This window comes from Falco rusticolus, chromosome 4 (genome assembly GCF_015220075.1).
Source record: "Falco rusticolus isolate bFalRus1 chromosome 4, bFalRus1.pri, whole genome shotgun sequence".
Classification (NCBI taxonomy): Eukaryota; Metazoa; Chordata; class Aves; order Falconiformes; family Falconidae; genus Falco; species Falco rusticolus.
Genome location: NC_051190.1, coordinates 50,765,232 through 50,787,064, shown reverse-complemented (window position 1 = coordinate 50,787,064; position 21,833 = coordinate 50,765,232). Strand labels below are relative to the sequence as shown.

Below are 21,833 nucleotides of genomic sequence, written 5' to 3'. Positions count from 1 at the left end.
CTATCTGAGTGATTTTTTGTCTGTGGTGATTGTGTCTGTGAAGACAGAATTATGGTGGGTTCCCATACAAATACCCTCCTTGTCACAGCACTAACAAACTAGCCAGCTGTAACAAGGCTTTTACCATCACTTACCAGATTAACTTCAATAAGTAGTTCCCACACCTTGCCCTGGCACAGCCACCAATCCCCCACAAGGTTTCAACAGTTCATCTACTGTCTGTGCTGTTTCTTCATCCTCTTCAGGCCAGTCCCTCTGCTTCTTGCCTCACCTGCATCCTTCCCCTTGTCTCTCCTACCTCCAGGACGGACGGACGGACGGACGGACACACACACACACACGCACACGCGCGCACGCACACACTCACTCACTCACTCACTCACTCACTCACTCACTCACTCACTCACTCTGCTTCTTCCAGGTCTCTCTTCACCCAGTGCTCCCCTTCCATCCCCCTTAGAGCTATTTAACTACTTAGCAGGAACCAGCCACAGCTGCACCTTATCCACAGCGAACGCGCTGCCCCTGAAGCCAGCCCACAGCTGTATATTATCAATGTTAATTAACCTGCCTTCATTCCTCTATAATTCCTTTACACCCCCTGACCCCCACTCGATGGCTCTGTCAGGGTCCATATCAAAATGACAGACACTTGCTTCAGGGGCAGGGGACACGTCCTGGGCCTTGATGCTGTCCCTTTCACGGACAAATCCCCATCGTTCCCGCACACCACGTGCATCAACGTCGGCACGTTGCTCCTGGCTTGAGCCCAGAGCCTAACGGAGAGGGGGCGCTTGGTTTTGCTGATTGGCAGGGTCAGTAGATAGCACACAGACACCAATGAAGAGAATAACCTTAATTTATTGTTCGTTTTAAGTTAATACAGAAAATTAGGCAATATGCACATGCAAAGGGATTAACCCATGATACCCTGGTTCAAGCAATAGACCAGATCAGCAAGGCAACACACCTAATCATTATTCCTCCAGGTTAGCTATAGTGATTAAGAAAGATACATCACCAATTGCCCTAATACGTTACCATGGCCCAGATCCGCAGTCACAGGGAAGCCCCGGTTGTGGTGAGGATTTGGAGACCCTCTCCCGGCAGTGGGGAAGTCCCATGCAGGGCGTCCCCTCGTCGATGAGGTCTCCAAACTCGCTGCAAGAGGGCCCAGCTGTTACAGAGTTGAACAAGCACCTTTCATGATTTCAAAGGCGGAAACATCTGGAGCAACTTCCCCCTGTTGGATTCTGTCCCAAGCCTGGCCAGGGCTCAGGGAGGAGCCCCAGAGAGGTATTTTTGACTATTACAAAACTGACTATAATAAACAAGACGTCTGGTCAAACCATCTGGGGCTTTTCACAAGACAATTTCAAGTACCAAAGTATCTGGAGTGTCTTGTGACACGCTCCCACACGAGGACTGACCATTTCTGCTTAGATTGCTTCCTTTTCTTGTTGTTTATCATTATTTCAAAATGGTAATCATCAGCTTAATATACCAAAATAGCAAAGCTGACATTGTATAAGCTTAGGCAGATGGTCAGGCTGTTGGATTCATCTAAAGGCCAACTTCATTCAGGGCCTGGTACGAGGTCCCCAGTACTTCACACTTCCACGGCGATTCCATCCAGCGTGGCTTGGGTGGGATCCCACCTCTGCTCTTGGCTGCTGCTGCATCCCCTACCATTTCAGGGCAGCCCCCTCCCCTTGGAACAGCCTCTCTCCCTGGTGCAGTGCCACATCCTGGGGAAGCGGGGCTGCCTGGGAAAGCCCAGTGAGCGCAGCGCGACCCGGCGTGGGTGTTTATAGCCCCACTGGAGCCTGTTGACGGCAGATTGTATCCCCTCCTAAGTCAAAGCAAATTGCTTTTTATCCTCCTCTTGCAAGGGGACCAGAAAGAGCGCATCTTCTCCATCCAGCACTGCCATCCCCAGGCGCACGGCTGCCTGCAGCACGGCTGCTTGGGCAGCAGCACTGGGTGCTGCAGCCGTTGTTGGGGCTGTGTTGGCATTTAACCACTGGGAATCCTTAGTTGCCTTCTCCCACCTGGCCTTTGGATCACCTGGGGTGGTGAGGTGTACACGGAGTGGGTTCTGGGAATGGTGGGCTGTTTGTCCCAGTCTGCTATTGCATTAGAAATTCCATGTTGTGCCACAGCAGGAATGGGATCCTACAGGACGCTGGTGGGTTTTGCGTTGGGGTGTGTGGGGCTGCATGGAGTGCACGTGCTGTTGCCCCCCAGTTTCTGCCGGGGCTGGGGTCCATGCTCATGCTGAAGGGCCATGTGCTGGTGGCTGGCAAGTGCCAGTTTGGTCCGGTCAGAGTATAAAAACCCAAAACGCTTTCACTACGCTCTTTGACAGCAAAGGGAGCAGAGGTGTTGCACTTCTGCTTGGAGTCATAAATTAACTTCTGCGGTTTGGCAAAGAGCTCTGGCTCTGCTCCCTCTGGCAGTTTAACTCCCTGCTCTGGGGCACACGTCCTGCTTCCCAGCACCCAGCCTGGCAGGCCAGCCCATGGATCTGGCACCACTTCATGGCTGTGGACGGCACAGCAAGCACCTCTGATGGGGCTCCTGGCCTCCAGCTCACCCTTCTCAGCCTCCCTGCCCACAGCCCCCATGTCCCACCAGCCCTGCTGTGCCAGCAAGCAATCCTCGTCTGCCACCTCGCCCGCAGCCGGCTCCACCGCACCCATGTCGGTGAAGGCCAGCAGGTCCTGCTTGTGGATGAAGGGCAGCCACGACACATCTGCCAGTAGCTGCACATTGGCCTCTCAGTGCTCCAGCAGCATCAGGCAGAAGCTGGCTTTCCGAAAGCAGCTCTGCACTGTGCCCAGCTGCACCAGCCTCCAGGCCTTGTGCAGGAGGTAGGTGGTATCCCGCAGTGTCACCCAGACGGCAATCTCAGCCGCCTGCCCTGCTCAGGCCATCACCAGCTCCTGCGCTGCCTTGGCCAGCACCAGCACCTGGCAGTGGCCCTTCAAGCTGGGGATGACGCTGGCGTCCATGGGCTGAGTGATGCTGGAGGTGTTGGGTGGAAGAAAACCAGCTCGACGTTGCACAGCTTGGCACTCAGCTCGGGAGGGTGGGCACTACTGTGGCCCATGAAGAGCATGACCCTGTGGTGGTGCCAGCAGAGCTTCTGGTCCCGCTGCAGGATCCACTCCTGGAAGATGCGCGCCGTGACCCAGGCATTGGCTGAGCTGGTGTAGGTGACGGCAGTGTGCAGGGGTCCTCAGGCAGGCAGCGTGGTCACCGGCTCCTGCCCACCGCCAGCAAGCTTCACTTCTCCATGCCAGTGTGGCTGGTGCAGCAGAGGACGGAGACATGGTCCCTCTCCCTCTTGCTGCCTGGTGCCCACAGGTCCCCAGGGCCCTGCGCCCGCTGCAGGGAGCCGTGGTACAGCAGCCCCGTCTCCCCCACACCGAAGATGTCCTGAGTGCGGTAGCTGGCTGGGAGGGGAGGCAGCACCTTGCTCACCCAGCTCTGGGCACTGCCAACGTCTGCGTCTGCCTTCTCACCCTGGTGCCGCTTGAGGATGATGTTGTGGCGCGTCTTCCAGCGGCACAGACAGCTGTCGGTGGCCTCAAAGTCCCAGCCCGAGCTCAGGGCCAGCTCCTGCACCTTGGTCTTCAGGATGGGTCCCAAGAGGCGCTCGCCATGGGCCAGCACCTGCCAAACCAGGTGAAAATTATGTCCTCCACCTCCCCACCTTTGCTCTCCCACTCCCACTCCCACACCAGAGCTTGCACTGGCCCCATTCAAGGAAAGCCCTTTGGGCTCTCCCTCTGGGAGATTACCGGGACAGGTATCCCTTCCCCATGCTCTGCTCCGTGCTCCTCATCCCCACACAGAACAGCCCTGAAAACGCCAGCACCAGCATCGACCTGTGGGCAGCACCGGCAGGGAGCTGGCAGTGCTGCTCTGGGCACCAGCACTGCTGCGAAATCCCCAGGGTGGAGCAAAGCCAGAGAGCAGCCCGGCAGATGGGGAAGCCGTGAACACCCCCAGTGCCTGAGGAGATCACCTCTCTTGGCACGGCACGGGAGGTGCCAAATCAGAGATTTTCCTGGCACAGGGAGCCAAGAGCTGCTCTCCACATGCTGCAGCCCCCAGACCTGCTGTCACAGAGCACAGGGCCATGTCCTGGGCTGGGAACCACCGCCCCGGTGCATCCCACATCCCCTTCTCTCCCCTGTCCCACATGAGGTGGCAGGGGCTGGCACAGACTCTTGCTGATGCTCCTGGCAGCCCAGCCACCTTCCCAGGACAGGAGGAGGGATGTGGTCCCCATACCACATCCCGCTGTCCCTCTGCCCTCCCCTGCCCACAGCTGCGGGGCACACAGCAGGAGGGATGGGCCTGCACATGTGGGAGCTGTGACACTGCTGGAAACACCAAAACCACAGAAGAAGCTTTTTCCCTGATTTTTTCTGCAGTAGAGAATGGAAATTTTGCAGACAGCTGAAACACTCCTGCAAGATGCCAAAGTTCTGCTGCTGTCAATACACGTGAGAAATCCCCACCCCCACGCGCCCACCCAGCAGACGTGGGTGGCCCGGGAGGCTGAGCCGTGCTGAGCTGTGCTATGCTGTGCTGTGCCGTGCCATGCCAGGGAACATGGGCACCCACTGACACGCTGGGGCAGTGAGCTCTGGTTAGAGCGGTGCTGGCTCCAGGCCAGGGGGAAGGTCAAGAGCCACATCTGCAGGCCTGGCATTACAATGCAAAATAAAGAAGCAGGCGAGGAAGAGCACGGTGCAAGGAGGGCTCACGCCTGGCGTGGGAGCACGGTGGCACAGTTCGTCCCTAGGGAGGCAAAGCCTGGGCGCCCCGGTGCCGGCAGCAGGCAGGGACCGCAGCCAAGGGGCAGCAGGGGGGCAGTCCTGCCCAGGGTGCGGTGGGAGCTGAGGGCAGCAGGGCCACTGCCATCCCGCCATGTCCCCTGTATTTTCTTCCCAACAAGACCCTTCCCCAGCCTCCCGTGGGATGTGCTGCTTGTTTCACAGCAAGCCTGGTGAGAAACCTCCCCTCCACCATCCTGGTGCCTGGGGTCCATTTTAGGGGCTGTGTTAATTGCTGCCCAGAAGGAAAATCAAGCAGATAAAGGGACAGCTGAGTCCTTGCAAGAGGCAGGTAACTCCTTGTGAGAGCAGTTAAGAAACTTGCAGAGGCAACGCACCGCTGCACGCGATGCCACCCAGCGGCTTCACACCTTCGCACTGGCCCCGAGAGAGCCCTGCGGACCCAGCCGGACAAGGCCAGGCAGGAGGCATCTGGCCTCGGACCAGATGGCGAACCAGGAATCCTGAGTCTGGCGAAACTTGATGGAAAACAGGCTTGTGATCTAAAAGCCACATATCCTGCTGGGAGTTGGGGACAGTAGGAACCGCTGTTATCCTGAGGCTCTTAATTAAAACTGAAACCGTTGATAACGGTCAGAGGTGGGGGTGGGGGGTGTTCAGCAACACACCGCATGCACCATCCCCTGGTCCCCTGCAGATCTGGCCATCAGCCCCAAGGGGAGGGACGTCCTAAATGACCCCTTTCAGGTTGTGACAACCTGGTGTCCAGGACCCCCCAGAGCACCAGGGTGGCAGGGCTGGACACGCCGACCAGGGCACAGGCCCTGGTCTTGCGCAGAAGATGCCTGGTGACAGCCAGCGGTACCCTCACCATTGCCCTGTAGCCACGCACAACACGGGGCCCTGGTGGGGTCCAGAGCCCCCCTTGATGGTCGAACAGCAGAGTGCTGATTCTAACAGCCATGCTCACGTGGGACTGTGGCACACTGCACCACCATGTACCAAACCACTCCAGCTTCCCTCCAGGGGTGCCCACAGTCCATATGCTGCCCTACTCCACGCTGCCTGCCCTCCCGCTGCTCCACTTCTGGGGGAACAGGGGCTTCCCCAGTGCTGACAGATGTGCTGTGGCCTGGAAAACCTTGCTCCTCCAGCCGTGACCTGACCACCCATGCTGGCCTCCGCTCCGCTCCACGCGGGCATCCCAAAGGCATAAATTGAGGAATATTTTTTCTCCAGTTTCTAGCAAGCAGGCCAGGCTGCTTCAGTGCACTTGCAGGACAAGGAAATTAAGACCCAGTCAAGGAATTTAAGACCCAGTAGCCAGAAGCTTTTCATCAAGCAGAAGATGACATATTGCAAACATTCACACTTGTATGAGATCATCGAGAAGGAGCAAACCCCCCTCGGTGTTGCCGGCGGCCTCATGTCTCCCCATCTGCCTGTGACCCCCTGCTCCAGAGCTGTTAGGCAGGGCGAGAACATGTCAGCAGGAACTGGGGCAGCTGAATCAGGAGAAGTCAGAGCTCAGCGCCACGGCAGCATGGGAGGAGCATTTCCAGGCCAGCGTTCGGCGGTGGGGGGATGTACCACTGGTGATTTATGCTGGTTATTACACAGATGCTTCTCCTTTTGCTGATTTCTGTGCCACCTCTGAGCGCAGCACATGCCGTGGCCCTAGGTGGCTTTTTTTTGGATGCCCTAGTTGTCCCACAAATGTGTCGGGTGTACACATGATGCAGCCAATGGTAACCAGGCCAAGTGCCAGTCACGTGCAGGGGGGTCAGGGAGCATGGGACCGCGAAGCAGATCTCACTTGGACATGAATGCTCATTTGTGCTTTATGACTCAAAAAATCACAGAAAGTCCCAAACTCACTGTCTTCTTTCTTTGCCATTCAGAACGAATTCATGAGGCTGTGAGACATTTTCCCAATTCTAATTCTGGAATAAGACCAGAGCTGGAAGGGGCGGGGGAATTTAAGACACTGAAGAGTGTCCATCAGTCTCTCCTTAATACCCGTAAGGACACAGATTTCTTGGTCTACATGTTCTTAGTGCTAAAAATTATGGCGATTACCTCACTGTGAACCAAGTGCTGAAGGATAAGGAGAGGTTGGATGTGGCTTGCCCAGAGCCATAAGCTGCAGTCTACACAGCATTTGTCACCCAGCAGGACCTGCGTGCTCTTCCCAGTGAGAGGGCAGAAGTCTGGAAAGGACATTTCCTCCAGTTTTCTTATATGCTGAAAAATCAGACTGTCACCAGGCTGGCACCTGCAGCAGCACCAGCTGGGAGGAGAAATCCATCTCCGGGAGGTCGGTGGGATGGGGCACAAAGGCTGCTGAGCTCAGGGAAGAGCTGGAGCTGCTCTGCTCTGTCAGACACCGAGGCAGGCACTGGATGGAGCAGGGCAACGGCAGCAGACACCTGCCTCAGGAAGGAGATGCTGGTGTTGGCTTTGAGGCAGCAGACAATGCACAGAGCCTCTCTAGCACACCACCCTCGTGCCTGCATGCCAGTTCATGTCCTCAGGGCCCTCAGGGATCACACATCTTCCCCGGGCAGCTGCAACAGGCAGAGGGATGTACCTCCTAACCTACAGCAGCTGCAGTGCAAAGCAACTGCCCTTAGACAAAAACTATCCAGATCGGTCAAATATTCCCAGAGAGCATCACAGACAGTGATGTCGCAGTTGGTTATGTGGTCCCTGTGTTCCATCGTTAGCTGTCCCTGCCAGTATGTGTCCCCGCTTACCAGGGACACTGCACAGCCCTCTGTTACCAGACCTGTGTCCCCGCTTACCAGGGACACTGCACAGCCCTCTGTTACCAGACCCGGGGAGGGAGGGGGGCTGCCCCGAGGGCCAGTGGGGCACGGGGGAGGCCACCCTGCAGCTGGCTTCCAGCTTTCCCTAGGAAAATCCAGTTACCAAAGCTGCAGGTGCCTAGGGATGCTGGAAGCACCAACACTTCTCCCTGTAAGACATCTCATCCCAGGAACAATATCCACTAGGACTTCCCAGTACAGAAATCTCCTGATCTGTGGAGAAAAAGAAAGTCCAAACAATAAAAGTCTTCACAATTGGCCAAACATTTTTCATGACAAATTGCCCCTCATTTGTACTATTTTGGCACTGCCAGGGTTAATGGCAGAACGGTTTGAGTTGGAAGGGCCCTTAAAGAGCCCCCAGTCCCACCCCTGCCACGCGCAGGGCCCCCTTCCCCCAGCCCCGGTGGCTCCCAGCCCCGTCCAGCCTGGCCTTGGGCACTGCCAGGGCTGGGGCACCCACAGCTGCTCTGGGCAGCCCGTGCCGGCGCCTCGCCGCCCTCACAGGGAAGGATTTCTCCCTCAGCTCTGATCTCCATCTGCCCTCTCTCAGCGCAAAGCCGTTCCCCCTTGTCCTGGCGCTGCAGGCCCTTGGGAAAAGCCCCTCCCCAGCTTCCTCGCCGGCCCCTTTGGGTGCTGGAAGGTGCTCCAGGGTCTCCAGGAGCCTTCCCTTCTCCGGGCTGAACAGCCCCAGCGCTCCCAGCCCGGCTGCACAGCAGAGGGGCTCCAGCCCTCTGGCCATCTCCGTGGCCTCCTCTGGACCAAAGCCCTTGCAAGATCTCCTCCTCCCTGTGCTCCACAGTGCGGGCAGCAGCCAGCATGCTCATTGCCACGGCAGGGGCTCGTGCTCTGCGGGCCTGGCTACAGCAGCCAGGAAGACACAGGGGACAGCAAAGCCTGCAGCAGCCAGTCCCTCTTCTCGGGACAGAGAAAATGCTGTCTCTCACAGGGATATGAGCCCACTGCCCACTTCACATGGGGCACCAGAGAAGGAAAAGAGGAGGACAGCATCACAGTCGGCAACAAAAATAGATGAACAGAATGAAAAATTGCTCAGTTGTTCCAAAACACTTTGCCAGGTATTTTTGGCCAAAGATCATGCTTCCCTGCCTCCCACACAGCAAGCTTTCAATTAACCTTTGTGTGATTAGCTTTCCCCAGATGAGACTTCATTACATGCATACCAATAAGGGAATACAGAGCACATCTTGGAGGGATGCCACAGAGCATGCCGTGCTCACACAGACATGTCACCTCCTCCTGCTCAGGATCGCGCCAGAGATGTTGCAGGCTTGCTGTGGTGCTGCTCGGTGTAGGTGCGTGCCGCTCGGTAGGGCTGGAGCTACCGCGGGGCTGGCAGAGGACACCTTGTGGGTGAGGTCTGGATGCATCAGCCCAAGTGCTGACATCGCAAGGACACCCCATCAGATGGAGAGGCCTGTAGGAAAGCAGAAGGGCTTGCTCCAGAGGCTGCAAAGTCCAGAGGAAAAAACAAAAACCCACACTTGGACAGTTGGGAAGATGTAGCCCTTGATATTCAGTCATAGAGAAGACCCTAAAAACACAGGAGACACGGTGACAAACACCCTTGGTGACACAGATAGACTCACAGTGGTCAGAGGATTATGGAGGTTCAATCTCCATCTCATTTGCCCACAGAGAAATTTCACTCTGAAATTCTTCATGGAACTTCCGCAGCTGTAAGTGCTACTTTAACGAAACAGCACGGGCAAAGCCAAGGGAAGAACCTGAAGACAGCACGTGGGCAGCCCCTGCAAGGGCAGTGCGGTGCAGTGTCCCCTAGGAGCTGCAGAGCACCGTTTTGCTCTCAGAGATAACCGGCTACACTCAATTGATAAAACAATCTCGTCACCGCCGATGCCATGAAGGGCTCGGTTAGTGACAAACGACAGAACTGAGGCAGCCTGGGGCACGCAGGCACGCTGCCAGGCTTCGCCAGCAGGGCCCGCGGGATGCGGGATGCTCTGTCAGCAGGGAGGAGCTGCAGCAGCAGGAATCCAGCGTGCAGGATGGTGGGGAAGCTGCAGACAGGGACTGCGGTAGGCTGGAGGCAGCCAGGAGCGTGCAGGTTCTCTCCAGAAGCCGCCAAGGTGCAACCAGGAGGCTCTGCAGGTCCTTCTCCTGCCCAAAGGGGATTGAGAAGGGACAGGCTTAGCAGCATCCACACCCAGGGGTTGAGTGGGACTGATCCTCTGGCAGGGACAACAGTCTGCACTGTAAAACGGAGGCGCTGTGGGGGCAAACTGACATACCAGAGCCTGGGGTGGGCAGCAAGGAAAGCTGCACTTGCAGGGAGAGGCGGTTGGGCACTTAAAACCATTTATCCCGTTTTCTCCAGCAGCAAGGGCACAGCTCAGCTCAGGTGATTTAGTAACTGCCTTTCCCAAAGCAGACCTCTGCACCTGAAAAGGAAATGTCCCTTCGGTGAAATGCTGAACCCAGGCCCCAGAAAGAAGCATAGTCTTGTAAAAGGCCTGAGTAATGGAAGATTTTCTCTTAAAAGAAAGAAACAGCTGGCAGAAGAGATGAGGGAGTTTATGGGGCCATTGTGCGTTTGATTATTCTTTTGATTACAAGGTTTTTGACTGCAGTTATGGAACAGTTGGAAAAAAGCTGCATCTGGTGCGAAGGCACCAGATGGAGCAATTCAAACCCTCCTCCGAAGGGGGAGATCTGAGAACTGCAGCAACCGCACTGCACCATGAGCGGAGGGGTTGGCTCCGAAGGACAGCATTGAAGGAGACGGGAAAGCTCAGCTTCACACCTCCATGCTTTAAAAGCAACGTGCCCTGAAGGCACAGGACAACCAACTCTGTTTTATGCTGAGCAGGAGCAAAGTGTAGCCTCTCAGGTCTAACGGGGATTAGTATAAAGGGATGGCTTAGGAAGAGGAGATGTTTGGTAAAAGGGGACAAATAACCCCATTTCTGTGGCTTGCCAGGTACATGGTGTAGACTGTGTCGGTGAAAAACCACCAACCAACACCAGCTGACACCACGGAACAACAGGGGGGCTAACTCTGAGAAACTTGACCAAACCCCTGTGCATGCACCCAGACCCAGGGTCAGGAGATTGAGGGGCCTGGAGACACCTGAGGATCACCTAACGGTGTTAGGCACACGTACCACCACCGGGTGGAAGGTGTGGTTAAGCAGAACAGCTCGTGACAACCCTGTAAAAAACACCAACATCAGACAGAACATTCCCCCATCAGACTTGGACACTGCAGCTCCGGGGGAGTAGCTATTGCTGTGAACTCATTCATTCCTTCCTCTTTCCTTCCTTCCTCTCTCCTCCCAGACTGCGCCTTTGCATTTGCAAACCTGTTGTTGGGCAAATAAAGTTCCTTGGCACTGGAGTCCATTTTGGGTCTTAATTCTGCTCCTGAGAATATGAGCAAAATCTCACTTGCCTTTGACCAGCATGCAACACAGTTTCCAGAAGGCTGCTCTAATTGTGGAGGGGGGTGATGGCAAATAATATTTTCTCATAAACAAGAGGTCTTAAGGTCTCACAACACACACGGTGGAGCTCTGGAAACATGTTTGAAGCTTTCCAGACATGTCCAATCCCTGTGTTTGCTTTTCACAAGTTGCACCACAATCCAGCCCTGTTTGTAACTAAAATCTTCATATTTTTCCCCTCCAGCCTGCTCTGATGGCGGTCCTCGCTGCGATAGCGAAGGGAATGCAGGATGACAGCTCAAGGCCACAGAAGCATCGCAGAGGTTTATTTTGAAAATGCCACATTTGATAAATCCCTCTGCTCCAGGAGGTGGCTGCTCGGACAGGACCTGCCCACCACAGGTGCAGGCAGGCACGCTGCCAGCCGGTGCTCACCAGATGATGGCACATTTCTTCTCTGGTTTGTCTTGTTGTCAGAGCCCCTGTGCATGGCCATGCTGCAAAACCCGTGGGAAACATACAACTGCTCCCTGCCCCATCCTAACGGGTGAGCAGCAGCCAGGGCACGCCTCAGAGACACACCAAAGGCATGAAACATGAGGTAAAAAAACAATGCAGATGTCAGGTCACCTGAGACACAAGAAGAACAAGAGACAATGTCCCTGCCACCAGCGCTTTCCTTCATGTTCACCCAACTCTCCAGCAGAGCAAGCACTCCTGGTCGCCCTTTTCCCAAAAGGGATCAGCTGGAACAGCTTCCACTTGAGGAACAACAGGCCAGGAGGCTTCAGATTTGGGGAAGAGGTTGTCAGGAAGGTGACGGAGCTCTGCTTAGTCACAAGCATCTGGAGAGGGCGGACAGAGATCACCTGCCTGTTCACTGTCTCTCCTGCACAGGAATGGGGGCCTCTAGGCAAAGCAAGCAGGACCCAATTTCAAAACTCGGTGTCAGGAGGAGAGTGATGTGTTCAGAGGCAAGAACCTCACTGCAGGCTAATAACAATGCATAAGTGAGTATCTGTAAGGAACTCTCACCTCACTGAAAACCAGAGATGTGCCTGATGCACCTCCAGCGATACTGCGAGCAGCTGCTTTTGCAAAGTCTTCATGTTTCTCCGGCCTCCTCTCAAAGCCTTTCAGAGGCCATGGATCTGCTGCCGCCTCCTCCAGAGAACTGGGTTATCTCAAAACCCAGGCTCCAAAACAAGGGAGAATCTCTCCAGTTCTTGCTGCCACCAGACCACCTATCCCCTACGAACATGAAGCCTTTCAGATGGGCACCTTAAAAAAATCAGAAAGAGGTGTTTGTCTGGTCCACCCTGACTGTTGCGATAATGGCATCACCATGCCCTCCAGGAACAGAAATAACACAGCTTGGCATGTGCAACAGTGACAAATTCTTTCATCCTTTCCCTGGTGGGACACACCGTAACAGGACATGGAAAAGCTCCTGCAGGTGGCCGTTGTGTGATATGGCAGGAAAGGATGCCTATGGCTGCCGCTCCCAAAAGTGAGGGTGAGCTGCTGAGGGACAGTGTAAAAGCATCAAAGCAGGGATCAAGATACTCCTCCTGCTGCTCCACTCCTGATCCAGGAGACACTGAAGACAGACTACTACCTCATCATACATCATCAGCCCATACTGCTTGCCTGTGGAGGCTCTGACAGTTAACTAGCTGTGCTGTGAAACACAATTTTCTGCTCTACGCAAAACCCCCTACAGCCCATTCCTGGACAGAGAGGCACAAACCCTGCAGGACTAGACACCCTCCCGCTGCAGCAGACTCTCTGCCTTCCGCAGGCTCAAGCAGCTCCAGTTAACTATTGGGTTTATTCAGCTGCCTCTGCTGTTTCCCTGGTCCTTGCTTTCCTCTCGCCCTTCCTTTGGCACAAGTGAGTTCATCAACACAAGGAGCTCTGCCCTGGTTTCTGCCTGGCAGGAGGAAGCACCGGCCTCCGGTCTCCCATGGCCATTTATCACCTGCGCCGTGCTCTGCATGCGGCTGATAACTTAATCTGTTATGAAACACAAACACCCGCCCAGAAGTTTTGTTTCAAAGGCTCCTTTGATTCCAGGCATCCTTGTGTGGTTTCCTTTTATAGAAACAGAGGAATTTTGCTTTTAAAACTGTAACAGTTTTCCATACCCTCAGTGAGACTGAGTTTATAACCCAGCAGCTGGTGCGTATGGCTCTGCAGGAGCTGCGACGGTAAACACTCTGTACTGTGTGAGGACACCAGGGCCACACAAGGGATCACTGTCTGCATCTCAGATTTTAGAATGCTGCTAAAGCACTCTACAACCACAGCTTCGCCTCGGCATTACCAAGAAAATGGCAAATATGATGCTTTTGCCAGCCAAGCAGCTGTTGCTGCCAAGATGCACTTCAAACTCCCACCGGGGAACTGCCACACACGCACCACGCCAGCCTGCTGCTCCCCATCCACGACTGGTGAAACCCTTCTGCTTCTACAAGGTCCTTGCGCCCTCTGTGTCACCCGGTGGCACCAAGCCTGCCAGCCACATGCCTTTTTGTCTTCCGGGGCTTACTCCCCCGAAGACACAAGCTTTGCTGGAATTGCACTCGGTGTTGCTGAGGGACCCCCCGGCCCCCCTCAGGCACGGCTGGGGAGTCCGGGAGCCCTCCGCGCTGCTGCCCGGCCGGGGTGCCGCGGGGCCCGCGGGAGGCCGCGAACCGGCGCCCGGGAGGGCGGAGGGGGAGGGGTGTCATGGCGCTGTCCAGCGCCGAGGGCTTCCCAGCTCCACCAGCAGAAGCGCGGCCTGGCCTGCGCCGGGCTCGCTGGCTGCCGTCGCCCCTCACCGGCACGGAGAGCTGCCCGCACCCCTCCGCGGGGGCCCTGCCCGCGCCCCTCGGCCCTGCCGCGGGTCCCGGGACGGAGCCGCTCTAGCCGACCATAGAGCGGCGGCGGCCTCGCGACCCCTGCCGGGCCGCCCGCCCCACAGCCGCCCCCACGGAGGCCTGAGGGGGCGGGACCGCAGGGAGTGGGAGGCGGAGCTAAGGGAGGCGTTGCCATGTGAACGGTGCGGGACGGAGTGGGAGGGGCGGAGTGGGGGTGAGGAGAGGCGTTGCCATGGGGATGGGGGGGCGGGAACGCGTTGCCATGGGGACGGATAAGGCTGTAGGGGCGTGGGTCACGGATGCGTTGCCATGAGGACGGATGTACCCACAGGGATGGGGGTTTGCGGATGCGTTGCCATTGGAACGGGTGTAGGAGGGACAAGCCAGGGCATCGCCATGGGGCTGCGGGCCCTCCCGGCCTCAGGGAGCTCCCCGGACCCCCCCATCCCGTGAGGGGGAGCTGGACAGGGTGGGATGGCCCCAGGGCAGGGTCCAGCACCCACAGGGACAGTCAGTCTCCAGGAGGGGTGCCAGCTTGCCACCCCTGGCCCTACTGCCCGTGGCCCCTAGTGGGGTGGCAGCACCCAGAGGTGGGGAAATGGGGGATCCAGCCCCCCGGAGCACCCTGGCATGGTGGGCATTGCCATGGGGAGCACGGCAGGGAACTGACGGGTGGGCAGTGGCAGTCCGTGTCCCTGTCACCCTGGCCAGCTGTAAAGCCTGCGGGAGGTCACCAAAGTGCCTGAGGCAGGGGCCAGCATCAGTGTCACCCCAGGGCGCAGACACCCACTGTACCAAAAACCCCCAGGCCGGCTAAGGGATGTCCCACACCCCAGTGCTAGCAGCTGCGGAGCAGGAAACGTCTCCATCATCACAATATTTAATTTGGGGGGGGGCTTGGAAACACCATGGCTGCTGCAGGCCCAGGGAATGGCAGGCTGGGGGGCTCCTCGGGGCAGAGCTCAGGCCCCCAGTCCCGGGCTTGCTCCCCCTGCACAGCCCCGCTGGGCTTCGGGCTGGGGGTGGCCCTGGGACGCTGGGGGGATGCCCCAGGGGTGGGTCCCAAGGTGTCCCCCAGCATCCCATCCCAGCTCCAGGGCTGTGCCCTGCTCCCGCAGTGTCCCCCACCCGTACAGGGCCCATTGGGTGCCACTGAGAGCACTGCCAGTGGGGAGGGGGCTGCTTGGGGCGGGGAGCGCCTGGGGGGGCAGGAGGCACCAGGGCTCTGGGAGCCAGGGGTCACCTCCCCACCCCCACCCCCCGCTTTACCACACATCCAGTTTTTCCTTTTTCCCTGGATTTCTGGTTCCAAATCCGTTCCCCTCACCCGTCTCGCTGCGGGGGGGGGGGGGGGGAGGGGCAAACGAGACAAACCCTTCATGGCACCCCTTGTCCCCAGGGACAGCTGAGCCCCCCTTGCCTGCCCCTGCCTGGGAGAGCAGCGGCACATGTGGATGCGGGGCCGCGCGGGCCATGTCGCCGATGCTGTGCGTCGTGGGCGACCAGGGCCAGAGGCCCCCCGGGTGCGGGGTCCTCTCCCCTCCTCCTGCCGGCCCCGGGGGGAACGGGCTGTGCCCCCACGCGCTGCAGCACGGCTGTGCCGCCCCGCCCCCCGCCATCGCTCCCCTCCACCCCGGTGCGTCCCGGGGGTCGCTGCCCACGTGCGGACCCCCCTGCCGACCCCCGCCGGAGCAGCACCAGGCTGCTCTGACATCGACCCCCCGCAGGCAGCCCCCCGCAGCCTTTCCCCCAGGAGCTGCCCCGGCCCTGCGACCCCCGGGCGGAGCCGTGGGAGCTCTGAGACCCCGCGCGTCCCCGCGGCACGCTGCCCTCCCTCGGCCCCCCGCACAGCTCCGCTCTACCGGGGCCACCCGCAGCGACCCGGAGCCTGTCCAGCCCCGGTGCTGCCCCCGCCGAGACCCCGTCCCTCCTCACCCACCCCAGCAGACCCACCGACCCCTTCAGCGCCCGCCCCCCCGCGGAGCCCCGCACCCGTGTCACCCGCTCCTGCAGAGCTCCCCCGCTCCTGCCGCCCACGTCCAGACCCACTGCCGCCCGTGGCAGCTCCGGGGGCGGGGAGCAGCGGGATGCTGGGGGTGCCGGCGGGGTGGGGGTCCCCTCCCCGGGGTCAGCGGCACGAAGCGGGCACGGCCGGGGCCGGGCAGCCCCGGGGGGGGCACGGCCGGGCAGCGGGACCCGCCTGACCCCGGCAATCATTAACCCGGCCGTGGGGCGGGGGGGGCGCCGCCTCCTCCTCCACTCCCCCTCCCCCCGGAGAGCCCGCCCCCCCCCAGGTTGCTAGAGCTGGGGGCTCTCCAGGGCACCGAGGGAACCCGCATGGATCGTCCCACTTCCCACGCGGGACAGAGATGCGATGACCCACGGGGGGCACTCGGGGTGTATGTGGAAGGGGGGTCTGGGGCTTCTGCGCTTGCTGAGGCCGCCGGGGGAGGGGGCTTTGCGTGGCCGTGGTCTCGCGTGGGTTCCTCCCGGCCGTTATCTCGGCTCGTCCCTGGAGTTTGATCGCGGCGGGGTCATAAAGCGCCGAGCCCTGGCGGGGGGGAACGACCGGGCGGGCGGGGGCGGGGGCCGGTACCCACCGGGTGTTCATTAACCCGCGGCCCCGGGCCGCGGCCCCACGCGTGGAGCGGGCCCCCCTCCCCCGCACGCCCGTCCCCGCGGGGGGGCGCGGGGAGCACCGCCAAGGACCCCCCACGCCGCACACAGCACGGGGGCTGCAGCCACGGGGCGCGGGTTGCGCCCCCCTGGTACCCAGCTCCAGGGTGCGAGGCAGGGGTGCTCTGGGGTCCCTCCCCCCTCCCCACGCGTGGGGCCCCTCCCGCGTGGGCGTGTCGGGCAGGAGCGCGGCGGCGAGCGGCGGCGGGAGCGCGCAGGTGCGGGGCGGCGGCGAGGGGGCCGCATCCCCGGGGGGGGCCGTGGGAAACCCGGGGAGGGGGTTTGGCGCATCCCCCAGGGGTGAGAAACCCTGAATGGGGGTGCCGCATCCCGCGGGAGGAGGTGTGGGAAACCCGTAGCGGGGGGCCGCATCCCCCCGGGGGGGGTGTGGAAAACCCGGCGGGGGCGCATCCCCCGGGGATTAGAAACCCTGGGCGGCCCCCGCATCCCCCGGGTGCGGGTGTGTGGGGAACCCATAGCGGGGGGACCGCATGCGCCGTGGGGGGGCGATGGGGGAAACCCATACCGGGGGGGCGCATATCTCCGGGGGGGAGTGGGAAACCCGGAGAGTGGTGCGGCCCCGGGGTGTGGCGGAGCAGGGGGGGGGCCGGGCCCCGGCGGCAGCGGCCTTGACCCCGGGCAGGCTCGCGCAGTGCGGGGGGGGTGTCAGCACCCCCAGGGCGGCGGGGCCGGGGCAGAGAGCGGGCAGCCACCGAGCAGGCAGGTCCCCGGAGCGGGAGCAGGTGAGCGGGGGACCGAGGAGGGGGCCTGGGGGGTGTTGAGGGCCGGCGGCAGCTGCCTGCAAGGGGGGTGTGTGTGTGCTCCTCGGGCTCCAGGGGTCCTGCCTAGTCCGCCCCGGTGGGGTGCTTGGCCCCGGGGTGGGGTCCAGCAGCCGCCCTTGGGGGGTACAGAGCCCCCTCGCACCCTGCCCAGAGCCGTGGTGTGTGGGTGCTTTGGGGTCCAAGGCAGCCCCAAGGCAGCACAGCAGGGTCTGGGGGCAGCTGGCTGGGCTCCAGGGGGAGCAGCCCCCCAACAGGACCCTGGCATGGTTCGGGGCTACCAGCGTCAGGGCTTTGGCTGTGCCCCTGTGCCGCTGTCCCACTGGAGTGAGGTCTGAGCCCCCATCTGTCCGCACATGCCATGGGCCCCCTCCCTGCCCCAAAAGCTCCCCAGCCCTGCAAGCCAGTGTACCCCCCTGGCCAAAGCTGCCACGTTTGATGGGTCCCATGTGCTGGCAGGCCTGGGCCAGAGAGGCTGTGCAGCCCCCGTGGGGGGTGCCAGCTGTTGCGGGGTACTGCCGAGTGCCTGTGCTGGCTGGCTGGGGCCATGGTGCCCCCAGCAGAGCCCGTTCCCGCTGCTGTGGCCAGCCCAGCCCCCCCTGCTCCCCTCCTGTTACCCACCACTGCAGGCTTTGCTGGGCACCCCCTGAGCCAGGCTCCAGCAGAGCCCCCCCTGGGCTCCAGCTGGCATCAGGGATCCCTCAACGGGGGCGACTGTGCCCATGGCTGGACCACCAGCACCTGTCCAGCTCCCTCTGGGCTCCTGGGGTTGGGTGCTGCCATGGGGCAGGTGCTCAGCACCTGTAGGGTCATGCTCCCCAGGTACAGGAGAGCCGGCACGGCACAGCACGGCATGGTGCCCTGCCTGCTGCGCTGGCACAGTGTTGCAGGGCAGGACGGGACGGGACACATGTGCTGGTGTCACCCAGGGGTGCCTGTGCCATATTTTGCTGTGGTGCCAGTGCAGCCAGCAGCAGCTGGCTGCAGGCAGGGACATGGCCCCACGGCCGACCACCACTTCTGCCCCTAGGTCCCCCAAGGATGTGGCTGCTCCGGCTCGCCTGGGCACTGGCTGTGCTGGGCATTGCGGCTGGCTCTGGCCCTGGCCCCACTGTGCCGCCTCCGGACAAGGCATCCATCTTCGCTGACCTGTCTCCAGCAGAGCTGAGGGCCGTGCGGACCTTCCTGATGAGCCGCCCAGAGCTGGGGTTGTCCCCGAGCCGGGGGGCGCCCCTGGCCAAGAACACCCTCTTCTTGGTGGAGCTGCTGCCCCCCAAGAAGCGGCTGGCCCTGCGCTACCTGGACCAGGGCGGCCCCCGGCCCCGGCGCCAGGCTCGGGCAGTCATCTTCTTTGGGGGGCAGGCAGAGCCCAATGTCACCGAATTCGCTGTGGGGCCCCTGCCGCAACCCAGCTCCTACCAGCCGCTGCGCTTCAAGGGGGGCTGCGCCGTGCCCTTTGCTGCCCGGCCCATGACCCAACTGGAGTATGAGCTGCTGCACCGCACACTGGCAGAGGCGATGGAGCCACTCTACCGGCTGCTGCGCGACTCCACCGGCTTCTGGTACCACAACTGCTCCCAGCGCTGCCTGACCTTCTCGGACATCGCGCCGCGGGGGCTGGCACCCGGTGAGCGGCGCAGCTGGCTGGTGCTGCAGCGCTTTGTGGAGGGCTTCTTCCTGCACCCGGTGGGGCTGGAGGTGCTGGTGGACCATGGGGACCCCGACCCGCGGCGCTGGGCAGTGCAGCGGCTCTGGTACAATGGGCAGTACTTCTCCAGCGCGCAGGAGCTGGCCGAGCGCTATGAGCAGGGGACACTGGCGGTGGCCTACCTGGCTGAGCCCCCGCTCCGGCAGCTTTTCTCCAGCTATGAGCCCCGTGGGCACTTCGCCACTGGCACCCCCACCGAGGTGCACGGGGCCAAGGTGTGCGAGCCCCAGGGCCGGCGGTACCGGCTGCAGGGCAACCAGCTGGAGTACGGGGGCTGGAGCCTGGCCTTCCGCCTGCGCTCCTCCGCCGGCCTCCAGCTCTTCGACCTGCGCTTCAATGGGGAGCGCCTGGCCTACGAGGTGAGCGTGCAGGAGGCCATTGCCTTCTACGGTGGCCACACGCCGGCCGCCATGCAGACCAAGTACATGGATGCTGGCTGGGGCATGGGCTCTGTCACCTATGAGCTGGCCCGCGGCATCGACTGCCCCGAGACAGCCACCTACCTGGATGCCCACCACCTCTACGACACCGACGGGCCAGTGCGCTTCTCCCATGCCATCTGCATCTTCGAGCTGCCCACCGGTGTCCCGCTCCGCCGCCACTTTGACAGCGACTTCCAGGGGGGGTTCCACTTCTATGCCGGCCTGGAGGGGCACGCGCTGGTCCTGCGCACCACCTCCACTGTCTACAACTATGACTACATCTGGGACTTCCTCCTCTACCCCAACGGCGTGATGGAGGCCAAAGTCCATGCCACTGGCTTCATCCATGCCACCTTCTACACACCACAGGGACGGCGCTACGGCAGCCGTGTCCACAGTCACGTCTTGGGCAACCTCCACACCCACCTGGTGCACTACAAGGTGGACCTGGACATCGCAGGTGCAGCCCCCTGCTGCCCCCCAGCTGGACCCATGGCTTTGGGGAGGGTGCCGGGAGGCGGGACCATACCCCATGTGGAGTGCCAGGGGCTTGGGAGCCTGGGCCCCAGGGGAGCACTGCTGTCTGGGCACCTCCGGACCCTCTGAAGATGATCCCCCCCTCCTTGGGGTGGCATCTCTGCGGGGTCCCAGCCCCATGCTGGGGCCACCGGGCGGGCTGCCGTCTGTGCCAGTGCAGCCCAGGCCCTGCTGCTGCTCACGGCCTCTCTGCTTGCAGGCACCAGCAACAGCTTCGAGACGATGGACGTGCGCTTCGAGAACATCTCCAACCCCTGGAGCCCGGGCGCCCGCGTGGTGCAGCCTTGGCTGCACCGGCAGCCCCGTCGCAGCGAGCGCCAGGCTGCCTTCCCCTTTGGCAAGGCGCTGCCACGCTATCTGCTCTTCTACAACCCGCACCAGCGCAACCGCTGGGGCCACCCACGCAGCTACCGCATCCAGCACAGCTCCCATGCCGGGCGGGTGCTGCCACGTGGCTGGCAGGAGGAGAAGGGCGTCTCCTGGGGCAGGTGGGCTGGGGGGTCCCTGCAGCACAAGGACGGGGCTCCCGCCAGCCTCCACGGGCTGTGGCACGGCCCCCAACGTCACTCAGCTGCACGAACATGGTGCAGGGACTGTCTCCTGGCAGCACCTCGTGCCCTTGGCTCCCTGTCCCCACCCCAGCAGCCGTGCTGCCAGCTGAGCTGGTCATAGCTGTGGCTGCCACCATCCCTGGCTGCTGGGTGACCACCAGAGACACCTCACTTCTTGCCATGCACCCCGGAGCAGGTGGTAGCACCCACCCACACAGCATTGGGGTCCCAGCTGTGAGCACGCTGGCCAAGGGGGACCCTGGCCCCCTGTCCTGCCATAGTGGGGATGTGGCCAGTGGCCTCACCAGTGCAGGCTGCTGTGCCAAGTACCCCCAGAGCTGGGGACCCCTCGCCTCCCACCAGCTCCATGTCTCCCCTGTGCAGCTGGGCAGTGGGTGGCACAGCTGGGGGAGCCTGAGCAGGGGTGGGAGGTGGCACCCATGCACATGGGTGGGTCTGCCCCCTGCCCCCAGCAGTGGGCCTGATCCTGCTCCTGGCCCTCGCAGGTATCACCTGGCTGTGACGCGGCACCACGAGAATGAGCCCAGCAGCAGCAGCATCTACGCCCAGAACAACCCCTGGGAGCCCCTGGTCAGCTTTGAGGGCTTCATCCACAACAACGAGACCATCGAGGACCAGGTGACAGCCAGGGGACACAGGGCAGTGGGGACAGGTCTGGGCGGGTGGATGGCAATATCCACCACCGCTCACTGTGGGGGTCTGCCGTGCCATGTGCCCTGCCAATGGCCACAGTCCCCTCTGCACAGGACTTGGTGGCCTGGGTGACCGTTGGCTTCCTGCATGTCCCTCACGCTGAGGACATCCCCAACACAGCCACCCCTGGCAACGCCGTCGGCTTCTTCCTGCGCCCCTTCAATTTCTTCGACGAGGACCCCTCGGTGGCCTCGCGCAGCCCTGTCATCGTCCGGCCACTGGACTCCCCCACCTTCTCCCGGCTGGAGATCCAGCGCTGGACACCTGCCAGCCCCGGCCCCTGCGTCGCCCCGGAGCCTTTCACCTACAATGGCACCTACCGGCAGGAGTGACCTGCCCTGGGGCTGGCGGGGGTCCTGCGCACCCCATGCCACACAGGACAAGGGCGGCCACGGGGACACCGAGGTGTGGGCCGTGCCCTGCTGCATCCTGAACTCAGTAAAAGTGATGCCACCTTCTCCAGCACCGTCTCTGCCTGGGCCACGTGGCAGCACTGGCACCGCTGTAGGCACTGGAGCCTG

The 21,833-nt window shown here is 61.2% G+C and overlaps 1 protein-coding gene and 1 long non-coding RNA gene across 3 annotated transcripts; one reads left to right on the top strand and one right to left on the bottom strand.

Annotated features, from left to right (window-relative positions):
- Nucleotides 1-7,606: 7,606 nt before the first annotated feature.
- LOC119146521 lies at nt 7,607-16,088 on the bottom strand. Its single transcript, XR_005103758.1, has 5 exons — nt 15,918-16,088; nt 12,100-12,345; nt 9,913-10,062; nt 8,824-9,194; nt 7,607-7,852 (listed from the first exon to the last, which is right to left on the bottom strand). It is a non-coding gene; the product is annotated as an uncharacterized LOC119146521 (long non-coding RNA).
- A 497-nt stretch (nt 16,089-16,585) lies between these two features.
- On the top strand, nt 16,586-21,774 carry AOC1 (amine oxidase copper containing 1). Of its 2 annotated transcripts, none has more exons than XM_037384288.1 (5): nt 16,586-16,819; nt 18,411-19,970; nt 20,247-20,535; nt 21,105-21,237; nt 21,366-21,774. In XM_037384288.1, the coding sequence occupies exons 2-5, from the start codon at nt 18,422-18,424 to the stop codon at nt 21,642-21,644; spliced, it is 2,250 nt and encodes a 749-aa protein (XP_037240185.1). In that variant the 5' UTR covers nt 16,586-16,819; nt 18,411-18,421; the 3' UTR covers nt 21,645-21,774. The 2 variants fall into 2 exon arrangements, with proteins under 2 accessions (XP_037240185.1, XP_037240184.1); XM_037384287.1 differs by lacking the exon at nt 16,586-16,819 and adding an exon at nt 17,266-17,344.
- Nucleotides 21,775-21,833: the final 59 nt, after the last annotated feature.